The sequence below is a fragment of the Populus alba genome, chromosome 6 (genome assembly GCF_005239225.2).
Source record: "Populus alba chromosome 6, ASM523922v2, whole genome shotgun sequence".
Classification (NCBI taxonomy): domain Eukaryota; kingdom Viridiplantae; phylum Streptophyta; class Magnoliopsida; order Malpighiales; family Salicaceae; genus Populus; species Populus alba.
This window is the reverse complement of record NC_133289.1, coordinates 2,888,975-2,911,165: the sequence shown is the minus strand read 5'-3', so window position 1 is coordinate 2,911,165 and position 22,191 is coordinate 2,888,975. Positions and strand designations below refer to the sequence as shown.

The window sequence follows — 22,191 nt, the reverse complement described above, 5'->3', positions numbered from 1 at the left end:
AATTGAAAAAGATTCATAACCCATAAAGAATTATAAAAGTACTTTTATTTAGTATTTCTCATTATCTATTCATTTTTAAAAAATATATCTAAACATATGACTAATAAAAGATCATTAATTACTTTCCAATCACCTCACGAGGGGTTATCATAAGGGGATGGTGGTGTTTAATCATATTTATAGGTGGCATTTTAATGTTGAGAATTTAATTAAGCATCAATGTAGCATTAATTAGGCTTCTTTGAAATAATCCATCGACTCGAACAGTACCTAGTTACGTGGGCGTACGAGAGAGATCGAAGCTTTAAAGAATCACACTACTTTCAGTCAGTGAATCGTATCCACGAAATATTTTCTGTCGTCTCTGCTTTATCTTGAATTGACTGAGTCCAGACACCTGGTCACCTCCATGGCCAGATCCAGCCATGACCCGGGTAGATGGAGCAGATATTTTTAAAATACTGTTAATCCGTACTTCCACTGAGCTAGCGTGGAAAACACCGTAGTTGTCATAAGAATTGACCTGGCAAGTTATCAATTTACATCAACTATTCTCATTAAAATAAAATTATTTTGTTTTTCTTTTTATGAAAGTATTCTCAGTGTAATTTAGCTAGATATTGGATCGGTCGGTTTTTATATCATATCAAATTTTTAGTTCAATATTTCAAGCCAAGCTTGGTTTGAACAACTATGAAAAATAGCAAGTTCGCTCTCTTTTTTCAAATAAAAAATATTTATATAATAACATCTACCATCCAATCATACACATGTTCCTTATGTATTAATATGATGATATTGATGATGGGGCACTTTCTTTGTTATTTTTGGTATAATTATTTTTATTATATTATTTTTTTAATTGTTAAGATTTTCTAGGTTTTCAAGAAATTTCAAAAGAATTCAACAGATAATTTAATAAAAATAAATTTAATTTTTTATTTAATTATTAAATCGAGCTAAAATTTTATCATATTATTTTATTTTAGGACAACTGGTTCATATTATTTTATTTTAGGACACCTGGTTTACTAGCTAGATTCATTTATGCCCGGAACCTGCTGTTTTGAAATTTTCATTATTTTGTATTTTACTTTTTTTTTCTTTCTATTTGGATAGGACTTTCAATTTTATTAGGATTTTACTAATTAAGACATAGGCAAATTTACTTTTATTTGTCTTTTCAAAGTTGACGGTTTTAACATTGCAACAGTAACCACAAGAATAACATTGTTGCAAACACTACTATGCTTGTCGGTGTTTTATCTACCAATGATGAAAGAGAAATCAAGAAAGCTCTTAGATTAGCATCCTGTATTAATTCTCAAGATCTTGAAGCACTGGAAGAACAAAAAAAATGGTTTCCATTCTCGACTCACACACGCTAGTGTTTTGACTCTGACTGTTAATGCCCTTGATGGTGAATCAGATGCTCTAGCTATGAAGTTTACTTACAAAGAAGCAGAAGAGCTTGAGATTAAATCAACTCATGAAAAGCCAAACACAAGTTTGAATTTCTTAAGAGGTTAAAGTTGATGTCAAAGATGACAAAGAAGAGTATTCTCTTCTTGAAATTGCAGAAAAGACTAGTCTGGAGGATGAAAAGAAAGAGGCTTAAGGAACTTATTTAGTTTAAGTGCTAGTAAAAGAAGTTTAGTTTATAAATAGACTATATTCGAAGTATCTATTTTTTAGAGTGATTAAGTTCAATTTTTGACAATTCGAGGGTAGGTTTTCTTGGCATAATTACTTTTATTGTATTAACTTCTTAATTATTAAAATACTGTAGATTTTGAAGAATTCCAAAAAAATCCAACTTGAAGGTCTGATTAATATGCATATAATTTTTTACTCAATCATTATATTAAAATTTTACCAGATCATTTTAAAAGCCTGTTTATATCCTTCTAAAAGCCTAATTATATAGGGATAGCAAGCTTACCAACTGATTTATTTTTCAAGCTCAAATTAGGACCAAAAGCTATTGTTTCATAATTTTCTTTATTTTCCTTTTGTTTTTGGATTCTTTTCCCTATTTAAATTAGGATTTCAATTGAATTAGAATTTTACTAATGAGTATGTTTTCTTGTGTTTAAACAACTTTATAGGCTATTTTTCAGAAGTGAATTTAGTAAAAAAAAAAATCTGAATACATCAAAGTTTTCTCTACATTGTAACTTTAGGACCAAGAACTTAGTTTTTTTCTCTACAATTTAGAACCCTAAACTCTAAGGATTGAGAAACTCTATGCACGTTTGACACCCTTGACCTTAAAGCTCTTTAATGTTAATATTGTTAATACAGAAAATATACAAGTCAGTTCTTTACAAATATAGACAGAAAAGAGCCAAAGAAAACATACAAAACTATTTTTACTACAAAGCCGAATAATCAAACAGGCCCTTGTCTGGTCATTGTCTCTCGGTGGCATCAATTGCGTAAGAATTTCTTGTGCTCCTGGAATAATCCAAGTATCAAGTTTATGAAACACCTAATTTCAAAATAGTGCCAGGAAAATTCTTTACTGGAAAATGCTTTGCTTTAATGAGCTACTTGTGAATTCTCCATGTAAAAGTGCATCAAGCATAGAACTTGAAGCAGAAGATTTGTAGGATGAAAAAATTTCATTAATTTAATTCTGCACTTAAATGGGTAATGAAGAAAAGAAGCAGTAATCATGTGGTAGCACCTCTCTGTGTAAAGTAGACTAGCGAAATGCAATCCAGATCAAAATTCCATTGCAAGAAAGAACATTACCTCGAAGGGAGTAACAGAGAAGCCCTGGGAGCACTGCTGCGTTGCGTCCTATGATCATGCTCCTTGTTAACTCGCATAGCGGCGACTTCCTTTTCCCTTGCAGCAACTTCCCTCCGCATCTTTTTCGCCTCAACTTCCATTGCTTTGTTCAATGTATCGACTTTCTTTGCCAACATCTAATTTATCCATTTTCAAAACAGCAAAACAAATTACCAACAGAAGACAGAGGGGAAGGCCTTGGGAGTTGGGAGATGTGAAAAGTTGGCCATAATTTATATCTACTTACCTCGATGGCATCATCCTTGTCCTTAAGGCTTTGATCTTTTTCGTGGCAGGCTTTCCTCAGAGTAATAACGTCTTTCTGTAACATATCATACAAATATCCTGAAACTTGATCTTCTTGCTCTGATTTCGAATTTTCAGTTGATGTCCCATTCTCAATCTCTTCGGTCTCAATTCTCTCAGTATTTTGGGTCTGATCAGAGGCAGCAGCAGGTGCATTATCTTTACCAGTTCCACCTACAAGCAACTTATCATCTAGGGATCTACTACCTCCATCAAACGATCTTGATGACATCTTGGCATGTCTCAATAATGTGGCAGCACCGTTGGATCGGAGAGAACCAGCTTGTGAATTTGAGGCTTTCCTAGATAAATAACCATTGAAGGATGATCTGGAAAAATTCTCCGCTCCACCAAGAGACTGACGTCTTGAAGGCCCGTTGCTTGTGTTTTTTCCTTCAAGTGTAGCACGAGAATTACCATTTGATGCTTTAAGCCTTTCCTCCAAAACCTTGAACCTTAATTGATATTTATCCTAAGCAAGCCATCAATAAGTTAGTATTAGTTGATGGAGCACAAAAGTAGATAGTTTAATATAATGGGTTGACTTACTTTTAACTGTGCTTCTGCCTTGGCAGCACGTTCTGCAACTGCCAATTTATCTCGAAGCTGTTGCATTTCCCCCTGAAAGAATACAGAAGATTGTGTGAACTAATAGAATCTAGTCTTGCATTATCTCCCAAGACCCCTTGTCTTTTTTATTTTTCCTGGAACGGTAAATATGATGTACTAAGAATAATGCTTCCTCAAGCACATATTAAACTTGCAAGAAAAGACGTTCAAATATATTAAGCAAATTTGAGAACTGGGAAACTAGAAAGAGAACCTCTCCCTAAATGAGCTGGTTTTTTTATCCCTAGAAATTGCAACTCGTGAAATTTTTTATTATTAGGAACAGGCTTTGCCTATCTAACCAAAGAGGGGCAAGGATAGAAAGGGATCGGTCTTAATTCTGCCCTGTGTCATGGAAGAATTTGGCAAAACTTTATTGGTCGCAAACTGTCTCATTAGTTTATAATTCTATGAAAATAAAACAGATTTATTTATCAATACAAATTCACATACTCGTAGTTATGATACTAAATTAGCACAGAGATCCATAACAAAGAATCAAAAAAGAAGATTGATATAGTAAGCAACCTGAAAAAATCTTCTTTCCTCGAGCCATTGCTTCACAGGCATAACCTTGTCATTGCCGTCTTTCCACTCATTTGCAACTACAGTAGCTACCCTATTTGCTGAGACCTTTGCACGAGCTACTTCCCGTTCCAGTGTTTTTTTCTCCTCCTGTGTCAGCTTAAAAGTCAGAAGCACTTCGGAGAATTTGTGATAAACTTAAGAGTACACCTAGTTATTGTGGAAGAAATGGAGTCCCAAAACTAAAACGTAGCAGTCATTACATTCATCTCTTGTACTTTTCGCTGGTAATCACGCACAGCATTAGCAGCAGCACCTCCAGCTAAGACAGCCTCCTCGAGCTCATGGACAGTTTGCATCAGCTTTTCAACTTCAGCAACCTTTTGCCTGTGCATTTTGTCAAGGATTTTGTTTTCCTCCTATGAAGTGTGCAAAATATGTTAAACTGAATGCCTATCCCACCATCAGCAGTTCATGGCAACTATCCTCATTTTCATGAACAGCCTGCAAGGGAAAAACTTCAAAAAGACAAACCTGGCATATTTCAATCTGCTTCATGAGCTCTTGATTTTTGTTTTGCAGATCATCAACCAGGGATGCTTTCGCCAGAGCAATCTGAACAGTTCTCTCAGCCTCAAGGAGAGCAGCCTCCTTAGATTTTGTGAGCCGATCAAGTGCTCTATTATCATCTTGCAACTTTGCTACCTAAAATTCCAAACATCATGCATGAACAGGAACCCTCATTGATTCATCTTGAACACAAGAAAAGAAATTAATTACAACATTCAATGATCTAACACCCACGTCCATATCTAATATTAATTATTATTTTTTTCTCATATACCTCCAGCCTGGCCAGCTTAAGCTCTGCCTCCAGCGGAGTGATGATGGCCTCAATAGGAGGCATTTCATCGTCCTTTTGAGCAGCATGGACTCTTCGAAGCGTGGCTTCTGCAGCAAATTGTGCAGCCAAAGCTGCTTTTTTCTCATCATTTATTTTCTTAATCTCGAGGTTCTGCAGATGATAATGCACTCGTTATTTTAAGATGAAAAGGACTTCATAAGCTTTTCATCACACAAAACCAGTAACTTCAGAATACCTTGCTTTCCAAAAGAGCTTCAGTAGCTTTAAGCTTTTCATCCACTTTATCTAGCTCGTCAGTAAGCTGACATCACAAAACCAAAGAAAGGAATAAGCATCTTCTTTCCTCGCAAAGCTAATGCAACTAATATCTTTTTTACACGCCAAACTCCAACCAGTTGACATTTCCATCATCTGCGATCATAAAACTCCAATTCCCAACAGCATATATATTATATATAAGCATTAAAGGAAATGAGAAGAACATTGGCATGACAATATACTAATTGATGAAACAATAACATTTTCAATGTTTTCAAAACATAAAATTTTAGCTAACTGCTAACAGTGAAGGAACCCAAAATGACTGTGACCTCCAAAATCAAAGCAGTTGGCAATACAATGAGCAATATAAAACTTCAATGCTGATCCGATAAGCAAAAAACCCTAGAGGGTGGGATATAAATTTATATATCACCTCTTCGACAGCCCTCTCTTTCGATCGTTCCGAATTCTTCAAGGATTTGATTTCCGCTAGTGCCTCTCCCAATTCCCTATCTTTATCTGTAAATACAACACACAATATCCCATCATCTCTCCATTCTCTTTTTAAGATCATCGCTGACGCCAAAAACAGTGAATTTTTTTAATTAAAAACAGTTTAAGATTCTAAGTTAACACAGAATTCAACTCCAAATTCTTTATTATTCTTCTTTCAAATTCTCTAGTATCACCAAATCCAAAAGAAAATCTAGAAAAATGAACAACGTAAAAACACAGTTTCCTTTAATTGTCTCGAGAATACAAGCATTTTCCGAGAAAATTAATGGTTGTTATTACCTCGAATTTATTTGACACAAAATGCAACTCCAAATTCATCATTATTCTGGTTTCAATTTCTCTAATATCACCCATTTCAAAAAAATAAAGTAAAAAACCCCGCAAGCACGCTTAGTTTTCTAGAGAAAAAACAAAACAAAGCATTTTCCCGAGAAAACAAAACTTTTCCGTGATAATAAATAAATGATCGTTGCTACTTTTAGTACCTCGAAGCTCGTTTTCGAGGCGGTTAAGTTCGACGCGAACGGGATCGGAGCCGTGTAAAAGAGTGATGATTTCATCGACATCAGAGCCGGCTCGAGAGAGAGCTGCAGCACTGTTCGAGTTGTTGTTCGCATTTGCCTTCACCGGCTTCCGTGTCTTGAACGAAGCCGACGTTGTTAGTGTCGGCTTGGCCAGTGGCTCGGCTTCTCCGTTGCAGATAATGTGATGGTGGTGGTGGTTACTTCCCATCATAGAAAAGAAAAGATCCGGTGTGGCTCAGCTCATGTAAAGATGGTGTTTTAGTGATTGGTGAAGTGAGAGAGGGGGGGGGGGGATTATGGAGGGAGGGGGGGTTTAGGCGGGGGGTTTAAATGAGAGGAGAGATGCTGATTATTAATTAATTAGAAAGCTGTTAAAGACTATTGTTAAAACCTGGAAATGCATGGCAATTGGCAAGTGGACCCAGGCTTCAAGTCAAAGAAAAAAAAAAAAAAAAACCTTGATTAACTGATTAAAAATATGGGATGATTCAGGCCTGATACAATTATTAATTTATTGACTTTTTTCTGAAATTTCTTTTTTATTAAGATACTAATTTCTTGATAAATTATTGTTTAGGATTTTTATAATAATTTTAATTTTCAATAAATTATTTAGACTTAGTTATAAATGAATAATTTTTTATAAATTGCTTTGAGTTATTTCCAAATGAATAAAATTTGAATAGTTACGAAATAAACATATTCGATTTTCAAATAATTCTATATAAATTGTGATAATTATGATCAAATTAGTTCTTAAGAATTTCAAACTATATAATATAGTTTTTAACTGAAATTGAGTGAACACTAAGAACATAATTGAATTAAATTTAAATTTCATGATTGTATCACCAAACATCTCCCTTTATTGATGACACGAAAATTTGTTACATAGCCATAGCAAAATAAACCCCAACCAACTAGCAATCCAATTTTCACCAACCACCATTACACAAATTACCACTTTGTTCTTGTAGAGACGTGAATTAGAATTAGTAGAGGCATAACCTCTAGCTCTTTTTTTCTAACCACGAACTAATCTTCTTAGTTTAGTGTTATTAAGTTAGGAGATTTTATAACTTAAAATTTAAATGTTAAATTAATCGGTTAATTTGAGATAATATGAATTGATCATAAAATAATATTAATTTAAGATTTTTTTTTAAACTATAAATAAAACAATTAGATGGTTTGTTGAACTTATAGCAGGTTAGCATTTATCAGATATAATTTTTTTTATTATTATTAATTAGGTGGATGTAGGCACATACTAATAAATTGTGAAGTTAATGATCGACTAATCTTATAAATTTTGAAGTTAATCTAAGATAAAAATTTTATTGGATACAATTTAAAATTGAGCATAGGTGGAAGATTAACGGGTTAATGCAACAACTAGGGCTGGGGCCAGGCTTATTGACTTGAATGTGGTGTCATGTTATGTAACTCCAATGATTAAAAGCAATAATTTGAGCTGCTTACAATGTATTTGCCACATAAGAGTCACATGAACTTGATTAAGTCGTAAAGACTCCCTCAATCAAGGGAGACAAATGATTTTCAACTGAGAAATTATTAGATTAAAAAGACAAAGTATCTGTATCATAAGCCATGATTAATAATAATATATAATTAGATAGACACCGTGCTACTCTCCCATACTCTTACCCAAATCCAACGGTTGGCATTCATTTTGGTTAATTACAACGGTCCAAATTAACTGATCCACTACCAAACGACAGCCACTGCAATTTACCGTTGTGGTGGTGACATGAAAGTACTCATTGCCTCCACCAAAAAGCAAGGCAAAGTGCCTTTTCTTTTTTCTTTCCAGAAAAAAAATGATGTTTTCTGGCTGTAATATTAACGATGTTTTGAAGAAGAAAAAAAAGTAAAACGAGGTTTCAAGATTATAAAATTACTATAAAAATTATTTTTTACAAGGAGCACACCTAAATTAATATATGTATATGAAAGTTGAAACATGAACAAATAATTAATGTGAAAATGAGCTTTCAAACTGCACTTAAGAGGTCATGCATGCGTAACTATATATTTGAATCAATAAACACTAATTTAGTGATGCTGATGGGGTTATTTTTATTTTTATTTTATTTTTAAGTTTTAATAAAGAATTTGTTTGGGAGTATGGGTACGGTTGTTTTTTAAAATGCTTTTTCATATCAAAATATATTAAAATGATGTTTTTTTTTAAAAAAAATTATTTTTAAAATTAGCGCATTAAAATAATCCAAAACATAAAAAAAATATATTTTTTTTAAAATTAAATTTTTAGAGAAAAAGGTGCCTTAGTTGTTTCCGGTTCCAATTTTTGCCGGTTAAAATAAATTTTCTTAAACACGTCATTTATAATTGAAATCTTGATAAAATAAATTTTCTCTGTTTTTTTTTAATGCAAGTCCGAAATAATAACATGAAAAGCAAAACCCACCTAAATTATAATGACCCAACGTATAGCGAATGAAAGAATCAGAGTTTATTCCTCAACCGTTCCTAGCTAAGGTGATTTTTTTTATATAAAAAAAATCTAGTTGCAGCTAGTTGTTTATATATAAATCAGACCTAAAAAATTTTAATCTATCCAATAATTATATTAAGAGATACTCATTTTTGTCAAAAAAAAAAAAATGTAATATGTTCAAACATCTTTTTAAATTTAGGTTTTTAATACAAATTTCTTATCATAAGAATTAAAATAGTATGAGGTAATTATCTAGGAGGAGGTCTAGTGATAAAAACTTATAACTAAAAAATTTGTTTCTCCAGTAATTTCAAATCGAGCTCTATGATTGTTAATATAATGACCACTTAAGGGTTATATAGTCATTAATTTCCGGATTCCATAGGATTAACAAGGAGAAAACAAACAGACTCAGATATTCATGTTAATAATAATAAATAAAAAAAGTGTTTGGTGTGGTAATAATTATTATTTTTTTTTTTAAAGAATTTATCATTTAATTTTATTTTAAAAAAAAAACACAGCACAGACAAAGAGAAACGGCTCTGAATCCTCAGGCTAACCTTGTTCTCCGAATCCAGAGAGGTAACGAAGCTTGTGATCAATGAGCAAAGAGTATGTGGGTGGATGTAAAGTGGAGTTGAAAAATAAATGTGAAGTTTAGAGAGGAAGCTGTGACAAGGACACGTACACAGACAGAGAAATACGCACAGATGGTGAGATATCGTAAAAGGAAGTGTTTGGGCACACCAAATGGGACAAACGCACATGCGAGTAGGAATGCGTAGAGAGCACGTGGCAAAGAATGGATCTGACCATCTGCTTGAGCCCCACTTATCTCCATTATTTTTTATTTTTGTAAAGTTTTCAATTATTTTTATTGTTTTAATTAAAAAGTCGCCGTTGCCATAAACTGTTTGCATACCCGCACGAACGTGTTTATTTTTTTTTTATATTTCTTTTCCCACAATAATGGCAACTTTATATATTTTTTTATATATTTTTTATTGTTTATTATATATATTTGGCAACTTTGAAAACATTATTTTGATCCTTTTAATGCGGTGCACTGTTGTTAAGACATCATTTAAAAACACGGCGCGATCTATAAAAATATTAAATTAATATATTTTTTAATTTTTTTAATGATTTTATATGCTGATATTAATTTTTTTTTTATTTTCTTACATTTTAAAACTAAAAACACTTAAAAAATCACCTTGCATCATAATATCAAACACACACGAAAATATCAAATACACACGAAGTCACAAAGTCCTATCCTTCTCATCAGGAAATAACGTTGAATGTCACAAAATCAACTACATTGTTAGAGAAAATAAATAAATACATATCACCTGGTTTCATTTGCTATTTACTATTTCAAACACACGAAGTCACAAAGAGGAAATAACATGTCACAAAATCAACTACATTGTTAGAGAAAATAAATAAATACATATCACCTGGTTTCATTTGCTATTTACGGGGTATTTGACAGTGAGGTTAACCTTTTTTTTCTTTTTTTAAAACTCAAAATTTTTTGCTTCGAATTATTTTTTTATATTTTTTAATCGTTTTCATGTGATAATATCAAAAATAAATTATAAAATATATAAAAAATATATTTTAATATATTTTTAAATAAAAAGTACTTTGAAAAATAATATATATCACACTCTCAAATTCGCATAACTTATAACTTATATAAACTGGTAGCTATAACCTCTGTTCCTTTCACAAAGTGATAGTTTAAATTTAAAGGGACTTTCAGTTGAAGTTTGCATCACTGATGATCCTTGTAACACTAGCATTATCATGGCTAACAGCAAAAGAACATGCAACTAATTGAAACTTGCAAGGAGGAAAATCTATCATTTTCATTAACATGTAACTAGATAACATGTCATCCGGTGGACCTAGCTATGGTGCAAGATGTATTTAGCAAGAAAAAAGCTACATGGGTGTCAGAATGGTATTGCTAAGCCTACCATAAATCTCCTAATCAAACCTCAGAGGCTTCATTCTGATTTCTCAATCAAGTTTCTCCATGAATTCTCTCTGCTACAAAAATGAATAGGTGCTACTTTATGCTCCAATCAAGGAGTTTTATGCAAGACTTGATCTTTTCTTCTTCTTTTTTTGCATATTTTGATGGGAGAAAAAATTAGGTGAACACCATCAAATGTCACACGTCAATTACAAAACCAACCAAATGTCTAACCTCGAAGACCCATCTCTGTTCATCTGGTACCCTTTGTTAAGGCATCAGCTTGACGCTCCTGACAGCGACGTTCTCTCTAAAACACCAAATGCAAGACATGCAAAAACAATAAGAGCGACATTAATCACCAAATATGAAGTTCAACATGTCAAAGGAACCATGTTTGTTCATTATTCCTTCAATGTGTCAAAAACTCACCAAGATATTAACAACGCTATTATGGCAACTAATATGGTAAAATTAAACTAAAAGTATCTCTTCACAAAGGAAACACTGTTTATGAGAGAAGTTTTGCTTAAGCTTGTCATTCCCGAAAACACTCTGGGTGCCAGTGTGCATCTGCTACTGATTTAAGGATGTCTCCTCTCTGATACTCCATGTTCAATCAATACACATCGATCCACACTCAGCATTTTATTATGTTTGATTCAATAATTCATGTAATAAATCATTCTAACATCCAGGCCTCAATCTTATACTGATTTATCAATTTATGTGACAATACTTAAACCCTATTCTCTACTTGAAAGAAAAAAAAAAACACTTCTCTAGCAACCAAAAAATGGGAACGAAGATTACAAACATACCCTTCTTTCCCAGTACGGAAGGAAGCAAACAAAATCATAGACTGGAGTAATGGTTGATACCAAGATCACATTGAGTCCAGTGAACACCAGCAGTGCAGTCATTGGCCGTGTTCTATGCGGCATTTTCCCTTCAAGTCAAGATTCTTTATCTGCAAACATTAAGTTATTGCTGACATGTTGAAATTTAATAACTAAATTAAATCTTAATAAGCTCAATAATAGCCAGGCTGTTTCTCCCTCGTCGAAAACTTTCCCTACTCCCTAGCAAATCAAGCTAAAATCATAAGCAAGCACAAATCCACCTCAAAGCTTCTTTTCTTCTTTTTTTAATACTGTTCTGTTCTAAATTCCAATTATTCAGAATAAATCCATTATATTTATACAAAAAACCTAAACTAATCAATTAAAGGTAATAATAATCAAAAACAGGCCCATCAAGCACGGATCTTTTTTTCTTCTTTTTTTGGAAGCAGAAATGCCATCAAAGGCAGTGTATATTAATTCCCATTTGCCAATTTCCACAATAACTCATAAGGAAAAAAATAAGCATCAAATATTGCATTTTCGTTTTTTTCTCTTTTCATTTTCTCAACAATCAAACAGAAATAAGAAATAAAGGCACTAGACAAAGTGAGAAGAGAGTAAAGCCATACCTATTATACAAGATAGCTCCACCGAAAACCAGAAATTTGATTAGAAAGACAGTTCCTTTGTGAACCAAAACCAAGGAGAATTGAGAAAAAGTTCTGCTCTCTTTCAAAGCCTGATTCTTTTTGTGTTCGACCAAGTTACCGCTGTGTTGTTTGTTGCAGAGTTGGATGAAGGGGGAAGCTTATGATAGAGCCATTAACGGGCCTTATTGACAAAGGGGTTTAGCCCATTTAATACCCAAATGCTTCGGTTTCTGGCCCAAAAGGATAATTGCCCAGACACTCATAATTTGTGAATAAAAAAAGTGATTTAATTTAAAAATAATTGGTAATTTCTCGTTAAATAATGTTATAAGGACTTAGTTCTAAGTAGATAAATTTCACTAAATAGTATAATTTTATTTCATTATTTTTTTTGTATCATTAATATTCATGATTTAGAAATTTCTTTATATTGTAAACATCAAGCCATTATATATATATATATATATATATATGTGAGTAAAATTATTTTCTAATTAGTATTAGTTTTCGTATATAAAACTAAAATTGGTTTTGATTAGGATTTAAGTAGGCTAAAATTTTAAAAGAAAACACAAATTAAAATGACATCGCTTTAAAATAAATAAAAAAATCATCAAATTTTAACTAAGTTTATCAAATCATGAGTTAAGCTAAGTTTTTTACTGGATCATACTATCCATCAACTCCTTCATATTTTTTATAAATCCTAGTCCAAGTTGGTTTCTAAGTTAATGTGCTGGGTCAAATAAAATTTAATAATGATGATTTTTTTAATATGTGTTTAAAAGTCACGCATAATTGATATATTTCAAAAGTTTTTCTCATTTAATATAATTGATAAATTTATTTCTATAATTGTATAAAAATCACATCAGTAATTCAATATTACTAGTATTGAAATGATTTAACTTGTATCCTTTAAGCATATGAGAAAAGACCCTCTCTCTAAAAGGTTTATTAAATCAGTTTTTTTAAATAATATTAACCATTGATTTGTGAACCTCGTAAAAAAATTATTATTTGAGATAATATTCGTGAAAGTATAACATTATTCTTTGTGATATTGGGGTACTCCTATTAAATTAAATTAAATAAAACCATGAAACTTAATTATCAAACAACTAATATTAAAGGAAAAAGTTGTAAAAAAATCATTTTTTAAAAAAATAAAAAAATAAAAACTTGAGTCAACTCATAATAACCTGCTAACCATACGACCAAAGGGCATAAAATTAGAATAACTCCATTAAAAAAAAAAACTAAAAAAAAAAGCATAAAAAACAATTATCAATCAATCAACTATTAAATGATAAAATTAAAAAAAAAAACTAAAAATAATCAAAGTCAACTCATGCTAACTTTTGAGACCCGTGATCTTTGTCATAAACTCAGTGACTAACCTCATAGAAGGCAATCTCTAAAAAAATCACAAGCAAAATTTTCAATTAACCAAATGCTAAGGGATGAAATCGAAAAAAATACAATAAAATAATAATAAAAAAGTAGCAATAAGAATGGGACTAAATTGGACATAAAAAAATTAAAATATAATATTAAGAAATGAAATTGAAAACAAATTCAATTAAGAAAAGGATTCAAACAAACAAGTAACAATTAAAATAATGAAAATCAAATTTGATAAAAAAAATAAATGAAACCAAATGATGAATGATGAAATTAAAGAAATAATTGATAAAAAAACAAAACAAATAATAATTAAAAGAACAAAAATCAAATTAGATATAAAAAATAAATTATATAACACATTTATATTTTGGAAGGCCAGCGCAAAATTTAAGAAGAGAAAAAAAAAAAGAGGAAGAAAACAGAGTTCACTAAAGCCCAACCGATGCATTGTTGTTCACATCATTATTAGAAAGAGGGCGTCAGAAAGCTTTCAAGGTTAGCATTGAAGGCAGCGTTTAGCCACCGGGAGACGCCAAACTAGCCACCCAAAGAGCACAAAAGTCTCATGCCCACCAACCATTTAAAAAACAATATATATTTTATATTTATTAAAATATCAAATTGCTTCTCAACCAACTTAATTATAACTAAAAAATCAGAGTAAAAATATAAAAAACCCGTTGGATGCCAACTAAATAATTTTTGCATCAAAAAGTAATTTTATCGTGTTTAAATAAGTTAAAATACAAAAAAAAACTCTAGACACTAACTTAATAATTTAATCATTTTATCATACATTAAAAATGTAAAAATACATCCTCGATCAATATAATAATCATCAATAAACCCCAAGAAAAAAACCATACCATCGTGAGAGCTTTCCAAGTGCTTTCTTTTTTGCATTCGAGTGAACTTATATTCTATTTTTTAAGAAGCCAATAGAAGGAGAATATCAAAGGTTCTGCCATTTGAATTCCTTGACAAATCTTCGTGTCCGATTGTCGGGAGGGACTTCCATCCTGTTTTCATGTGTATTGGTTTTCAAGAGGGTGAAAAGAATCATTTAAAAGATTCAAGGACCAGTCCACTTAAAACACTAGCCGAAAGCACTGTTTACGTGCCATGGGAAAAATCTCCATAGCTCATAAAGAAACTATAATCCTGATTTATTTTGGTTTCTGGAATACAAATAGAGAACTGCAACCTATGTTACATATGACACTCCTATTTCCCATCATCAGTTCTAGCAAACACCAAACATTATCGAATTATTGCCACTAATTGTTTTATAACAGGAAGATAAGCATGCATCTGTGTGAGCAAACCTGGCGTTACAACTGCACATGAAACCTATAATTACACCATCAATCACCCCTATTTGTTTTACAGCAAGAAGATAAGCATACATCTGTGTGAACAAATCTGGCGTTACAACTGCACATGAAACCAATAATTACACCAATTACGACCTAACCACACCACAATTGCCACCGATGATGATGACTAAGACCACCAGCGGCAGTCCCACCCAATGGCATGATGAGAACTGAAGGCCAAGTAGGAGGGTGGTGAAGTGGTAAATATTCATGTTAATTTTGTTGGGGGGCAACATACTGCTACTCATTCCTGTGGCCGGGCCAACCAGAGAGAACTAAGGGCTCGTAGCCTAGAGAAATAGTCATGTATAGCTAGAAGAGCACGGGCTGATTGCCGAGTTGTCAATATACGGTGCATTTGTTCTAGTGTTTGCTGCCTCAGATTATCAGCCTGAGAATAACCAAAGCAAAAAATAAGTATAAGCAATGAAATGCCAATAAGATAATTATATACAAAATGAGCATGAATGAGGCAACGACAATGGTGGTTTGAGTACAATGTGTGGAGCAGCCTAGGCAAATCATGAGCAATATTGCAACTATAAAAATGAAAAGGATTGTATGACAGATTTTTTTTTTTATTACCTGACGAAGGAATCCCTCTAGAGTTCCTAGCTTTCCCATGGCCATGGCCATTTGACCCATATAGTTTGCCACGTTTGCAGACGAACCTGATGAGCCAGGGTTGCCATTAGCCAAGGTTTCTGCCAGTGATTGCTGCAGTGCTTCCATCCCTTGTGAGAGAGCATCTTCTGCCTGCTGAGAAGATTGTTGCAAGTTGTAAATGCTCATTAGCTGTTGCTCAGTTAGAGGCTCCAGTTGATTGACAAGAAGCTGCACCAGTTTCACCAAATTCCATTCAGTTCACATAATAAACCACATGATCACCACCTTTTTTGTGTGTTAAAATTATTAAGAACATCCAAGAAGGGGATGATATGCTTGGATTTTGAGAAAGGGTGTAGAGTGGAAGTTGCTGTTGCTACATTTACCATTTCTTCACACAATCTCATCACCGGGGCATGTACATAAAAGATGGGAGGAAAGTTTTCACTCATCATACAAGACAATGGTAAAATCAAGAATTCCAATATGAGATGCATCATTCTCATAGCTAGAATACACAACTCTAATAGCAAAATATAGTTAACAAGCCACATCTTAGCACAGCCAGAAAAAAAAAAAGGGGGAGAACATAAAGCGAAGGCTATGGCAAGACAGCACCCACCTTGAGGAGTTCAGATGAGCGAAAGCCACCTATCCACATGAAACAACGCTCTGCTGGTGTCTTCCACATCCCTGATAGGATGTGGAAAACATCAGCTTTTGCAGCAGTGCCTTTCAGCCTGAAAACATCACTGAAGTGTGAAGCAACATTGTCGACAATAGTACGAAGTTCAGTATCTCCTGCATGCGAATTGACTGCAGCCCTCAGCTCGCTTATTTGCCTGTTATGTTCTTCTAGCCACCGTGCATACTCTGCATCAAATGCCAAGGCACCTGTAGAACAATGTGATCAACAGGATTTGTATTAAAGATCTACAGTGCCAAGACTGTTTCTACCATTGTATATCTGTGCAGTGGAATAAATTGGAATCAGTAGCACCAAGCAATGAAGACAGGACACATATATGAATCACAATAGAATAATAATGGAGAGAATGGAAGAGTAAAGCTCCAAAAATATCCAAATCACACAAGAAGATTGTGGCTAAAGAATCAAAAGGATGCTCAAGCCCAACCTCCAGCTGGCAGGCCAAACTATATTCGGCTCCCACAGCACAAGGTGTTTAATTTGTAATTTGTGACAATAACTAAACAAAAGCATCCCATAAAGATTGTCATGAGCACTAAACAAACAACCCAAAGCTGTTGAAGCAGGAGGAAAGTGTGATGATGAGATGGCACGTATGATTCGTGGAATGCAACTCTATGTGAAACATTGTTTACAGTAGACATCCATTCATAAACAACAAATATAGGGGACAGTGATTGGAATACAACACTTCTCTCACTCACAAAGCATATTTCTTCTGAACTTCAGAAATGTGTGCATCTCCAAGGAAAATGTTAATTGCTTGTGTTTTATGGTCAGCAATCAGATCCCATCATGAAAAGTCCTCCAACTTTATCAAGTAGCAAATTTAAGAAGCACCACAATCAGGGCTACAGTTTATCCCATACAAAAGCCGGACATTGTTTATTGCAACCATGAAGCCAATTTGTCAACCCTAATGTCATTGTAGAAATCAGTAACTCAACACAATAACATAATGCTCACTTCCTCGAACTTTTCCAAGTAGCAAATATAACAAGCACCACAATGAGGGTTACAATTTATTCCATACAAATGCTGGACACCATTTATTGCAACCATGGAGCAAATTTGTCAATCCTAGCGTCATAGTAGAAATCAGTATCTCAACACACTAGTGTAATGCTCACTTGATTAACCACAACATATTGAAAACAAACCATCTTTACTATGATCAATTCTGCATCTCCACACAAAATTCAAATCAAACAAATGAGAGGTAATTATGTACCATTTCCACTCATTGAATGGGTTTGGTCTCCTGAGCTTGAAATGAAAATTCCCTGCAGTCAAGAAATTTAAATACAAAATATAAGACATAATAGGTAATCCTGCCAAAATAAGACAGAGAAGGAAAACAATAAAACACAAACCTGTTGCCGGGCTTTCTGGAGCTCTTGCTCCAGTTGAGTCAGCTTCAGCCGGCTGCTCTCCAGTTGTTGTACATATGCCTGTAAAGGAGAAAAGAAAGACAACAAATTCCATGAAGAATGCATAGAACTGTTTAAAATTGAAACTCATAACAAATACAGACCTATCCTTTGCACTCACAGCTTTCCTAAATAATAGCAAAGGATTGTGGGAAAAGACAACAAAAGATCACACAGGACATACTTTTTTCCTTAGTCGGCTTTTTCTGGCAGCTTCACGATTTTGAGCAAGCCTTCTTAAAGTCTGCATGACAATAATTAAAAGAAAAACAAATGAATATGTCATAATGTTGGGTGGTGGTTATGTAAATAAAACCAGCTGCATATTTGCAACCTTCTGATCCCCTGCTTTTTCCTTTGACTTGTCACTGGAATCGGATGCTGCTATTGCAGCTGATTGTCCTCTCTCAAACTGCAAAGGAAATTACTAAATTGTCACCCACAACAGACCAATAGCCTACGTTCTACCAGGAAACACAATTTCCTTTTGACAAGAACGAAACATTTAGAGAGAGAAAGGAGTGAGATGCATAGGTCAATGAACTTTTGCAAAACTGAGAATACGCTGCATGGCAAAGTAAGAGACATCACCCTTTGATTTTTTTCATCTGTATCATCTGTTGAGGTATCAGTTCTAGGACTGGCTTCTGCCATATTGGTCTCTCCCCAATTCTCAGGATGGTTGCTGTGTGTAGAAACTGGATTTACTTGCACTTCTTTTTGCAATGGTAATGTCTGGGACCCCACAATGGCAGCTGATAGATTTATATCTGAGGATGCAAGGGACTGAATTCCAAGATATGAGGAAAGGGAAAAAAATATCCATTAACTTTGACACCATCATCAATATAAAAGTCAAAGAAACATGGAGGGAAGATAAAGGCTCACCTTATTTAAAGTGCCAAACTGGACATCAGCACCTATTGCCTGGCTGCTAGATTTTAATTGATTAAAGATAGAATCTGAAAGACAAAATAAATGACTAAGGATACAAGGTGCATAAAACTATATCAATATCAAAAAAAAGAAAAAAAATTGTAGATCAAGAACATCATCACATAGTAGTGAACTATATCAATATCATAAAACTATGCTCAATGGATCTTGCTGCAAACTGAAATCATCTGGTTTGCAATCTACCTACAACATCATGCAAGGATGTGTTGACGATGTTTCATCTAGAAGATAACCAAATAAAAGATTAATGCTTCAAGTAATGTAGTGAAGAAAAGATGTTATAGAGAAAATGGACCCATGTTGAGAACACTATCCAGGGCTAAAAATCTGTTCTAGAAGATGATGTCTAAGCAACTGACAGATTGACTGTAAGCCCAAATGGAAGACCGGGGATTACAATCAAGTGCCTCCTGAGCTACAATAGTTGATAAAAAGGTATAAACAGCAATATCTTATGCATGATTTAGTGAAATTAGATATGCCATGATACAAGGTACAATGGTTAACAGAAACCAAAGATGTGCAAACAAAATTAAACATCTAAGGATCGTCAATACAGAGGAGGAAAGAAAGCTGCTTCTGACAGAAGTCAAGATTTCAACTACATACTCCTGCTAAGATCAACAGCATCATCTATGCGAAACCCAAGAGATTGCTCAAATGTGGCAAAGTCTGAAACTCGAGAAGGATGAATGCTATTTGCTTCTGTGCCACTGAAACATATAACATCAAAACCATGAGTACCAAGAATAACTATACAGAATGCAAGGCAAAGCTGTCCCAAAAAATTTAGCCTCGGCAGAATTTATAGACAGCGACACATCAAGTAAACCTTTCTAATCTAACCAACACACTGTAAATTCTAAAGAACATAACTCCATAAACCTAAATAATCAAAGATGAAAGTAATCAACCACATGAAGAAAAAAATGGAGGGAAAAAATATAATAATCCAGCAAAAGAAAGGTAAGAAAAGAGGAGTCACCAAAAGATACTTCACCTACTAAATACCCCCATCATCCCTGGAAAAAAAAAGAAGAAAAAGCAGATGTGCCATCACGTAAATGTTTCTTTCTAAACTTTTGAGACTTAAACATGTTTCCCTTGCTCTGTACAATGGTGAAATATCAGGCTTCAACCACAAGGATGCACGCTCAAGTCAATCACAAAAACACTAAAAGTGTAGAATTCTCTCCAAAATTCCTCCCTTCTAGGACCAGACTTCAGTGGAACAACAACATGTAGCCACTTTAAAAAATGATGTTTGAAGACCATGCCACAGTTGCAAATATCTAATACAATTGCAGGGCTTCACCAGTGATAATGCAATGGGGCCAAATTTAACTCCACAATCCTTTCTGATATCAACGAAACAGCCTCACAATACCTATACTATCAAACAGAACCTCACACAATTATATAAACACACACATCATGCCATTGTCTACAATCTTTTTTAAAGAGAACAATAGTCACTCCAAGTCTCACAACATTTTCGTCTAAGAGCATCGGGCTACCTTAGGTTCCATTAAATGTTCAAAAAATGTGCAAATAATATGATGCAGTTAATAGCTTAAAAGGCAAAAAAATTAAGACTTGATTTTCTTCTCACAATTTTTTTTCCGGGGAACCAATAAAACAATAAAATGTTCCACATTTAATCTTTCAACTGCAAACAAATGATTTCTTGTGAATTAGCAGGAAGCAATTTCAACTGCACACAATGATTTGTCGCCAATTAGCAGGAAGCTATCACTCAAATTACAGTCTATATTGCTTCACAAGAGTAATCACAGCAACGCAGAAACAGACAGCCAACCATGATAAAATCCAAACTTGCAATAAAATCAACAAAAATCATAGAAATGAAAGTATAATTTAGCCAGATAACTTATAACCACAACAGGAAGAATTACTTGTGCAATTCAAACTGATAAGGAAAAAATTGAACAGAAAACAACTCACATGGGATTAGAAGTGGATAGCTGAGGTACATAGCTTGGCATCTCGGTCACAGCTTTATTATTATTATTATGATTATGATTACGATTATTATTATGCGTTCTACTCCCCATGAATCATCATCAACACAACCACCACCACCACAAACACCAATCTTTTGTAAGAACCAAACAGACCCTTCTCAAAATTAACCAAACCCAGAATCCAAACACTTCTACACAAAATTAAAAGAAAACCTAATCCTTCAATTACACGTAAAGCACCAACCTTTACCAAGCACTCAAGACCAGACCAAGAAAACAACACCCCTCTATCCAAACACAACCCAAGACGGGAAATTCAAGCTCAAACACAAAACAGCATCTGTGGGACACCGAGGTTGTTCTCTACTCACAAAGCTACAAGCACCAAAAATTGAAAAAACAAAGTAAGGCCTTCAACTTTATTCGAGCAAGGAAAAAACCCAAAACAAGAAAAATAATTATCAGTGCTAAAAAACTGAATTAAGACTAATTAAGCAAAACCCAGATGGTGGAATGAAGAGAAGAGTTCAAAGAAAAACCCTAACCAGAAACACAGTCTTGTAGAAGATAAATACTCCAAACTTTTTTGACTTTTTTTTAATTGTACAGAGCATATATATATATACCATACAAAATAGTATATACAGAAAATATATATATCTATTAAAAGGTCGCTCCGCGTTCTGTGCAATGAACCCTTGGTCCTTTCTTTCCTCTCACTCTCTGTATTAATAGAGTAAACAATTTTTTGTCTTCAAAGACTCAACCTTTGAATTTTAAGTTCTTTATTTATTTTATATATATTTTTATTATTTACCACCTCAGGTAAGAGATAGTGGAGGAAACGTGACGTTCATATTATTCCAACCTGCCCCTGCTGTCTTTTTCTATATTTACTGTTATACTTTCAATACTTTCTTTTTCTTACTTTGATTTTTCGAAGCTCCTTTTCATTTCATTGTTCTTAGTATTCTTTGAGAGTTTTGAAAACAATGAGAATAAAATTGATATATTTTTTATTTTTTTATTTTAAAAACATAAAAATTCATTTTAAAATTATCATAAATAAATTTATTTTATATATTTACTTTTTTTTACAGATATATTTCTATCTATTAAATATCTGTTTTTTCTCTTGGACATTAACAAAATGCAATCCAAGGAATCTTAAAGATTATGTAGGTTAAATTCTATGAAAAACTATTCATTTAAAACGAAAAATAAAAAACGTGTAATTGTTATCTATAAATTAAGTTGGATTTGTTTGGAATCATGCAAGAATCATCGTTGCAAAAATATATGAAGTGGGCATTGAATCTTTGTCCTAATTTAGTAAAGAGCACGAAATCTTA

The 22,191-nt window shown here is 33.3% G+C and overlaps 2 protein-coding genes and 1 long non-coding RNA gene across 6 annotated transcripts; all 3 read right to left on the bottom strand.

Annotated features, from left to right (window-relative positions):
• Positions 1–150: 150 nt before the first annotated feature.
• On the bottom strand, positions 151–6,705 carry LOC118053102 (microtubule-associated protein 70-1). 3 transcript variants are annotated; one of them, XM_073409751.1, is made up of 11 exons: positions 6,364–6,705; positions 5,796–5,881; positions 5,337–5,402; positions 5,081–5,251; positions 4,771–4,941; positions 4,500–4,655; positions 4,240–4,386; positions 3,652–3,723; positions 3,044–3,574; positions 2,758–2,933; positions 151–523 (listed from the first exon to the last, which is right to left on the bottom strand). In XM_073409751.1, exons 1-11 carry the CDS (start codon positions 6,611–6,613, stop codon positions 454–456), a joined length of 1,896 nt encoding a protein of 631 aa, XP_073265852.1. In that variant the 5' UTR covers positions 6,614–6,705; the 3' UTR covers positions 151–453. The 3 variants fall into 3 exon arrangements, with proteins under 3 accessions (XP_073265852.1, XP_034920153.1, XP_034920154.1); XM_035064262.2 differs by lacking the exon at positions 151–523 and adding an exon at positions 1,823–2,491; XM_035064263.2 differs by lacking the exon at positions 151–523 and adding an exon at positions 1,878–2,457.
• A 2,702-nt stretch (positions 6,706–9,407) lies between these two features.
• Positions 9,408–12,506, bottom strand: LOC118053101 (uncharacterized). Its single transcript, XR_004688317.2, has 4 exons — positions 12,349–12,506; positions 11,696–11,844; positions 10,351–11,184; positions 9,408–10,242 (listed from the first exon to the last, which is right to left on the bottom strand). It is a non-coding gene; the product is annotated as an uncharacterized lncRNA (long non-coding RNA).
• A 2,408-nt stretch (positions 12,507–14,914) lies between these two features.
• On the bottom strand, positions 14,915–21,546 carry LOC118053100 (transcription factor TGA2.3). Of its 2 annotated transcripts, XM_035064259.2 has the most exons (12): positions 21,385–21,546; positions 20,820–21,214; positions 19,464–19,567; positions 18,786–18,859; positions 18,489–18,683; positions 18,232–18,309; positions 18,082–18,141; positions 17,841–17,918; positions 17,699–17,750; positions 16,381–16,652; positions 15,738–15,986; positions 14,915–15,543 (listed from the first exon to the last, which is right to left on the bottom strand). In XM_035064259.2, exons 2-12 carry the CDS (start codon positions 20,927–20,929, stop codon positions 15,397–15,399), a joined length of 1,419 nt encoding a protein of 472 aa, XP_034920150.1. In that variant the 5' UTR covers positions 20,930–21,214; positions 21,385–21,546; the 3' UTR covers positions 14,915–15,396. The 2 variants fall into 2 exon arrangements, with proteins under 2 accessions (XP_034920150.1, XP_073266100.1); XM_073409999.1 differs by lacking the exon at positions 21,385–21,546 and having other exon boundaries at positions 20,820–21,373.
• Between the last annotated feature and the right edge of the window lie 645 nt (positions 21,547–22,191).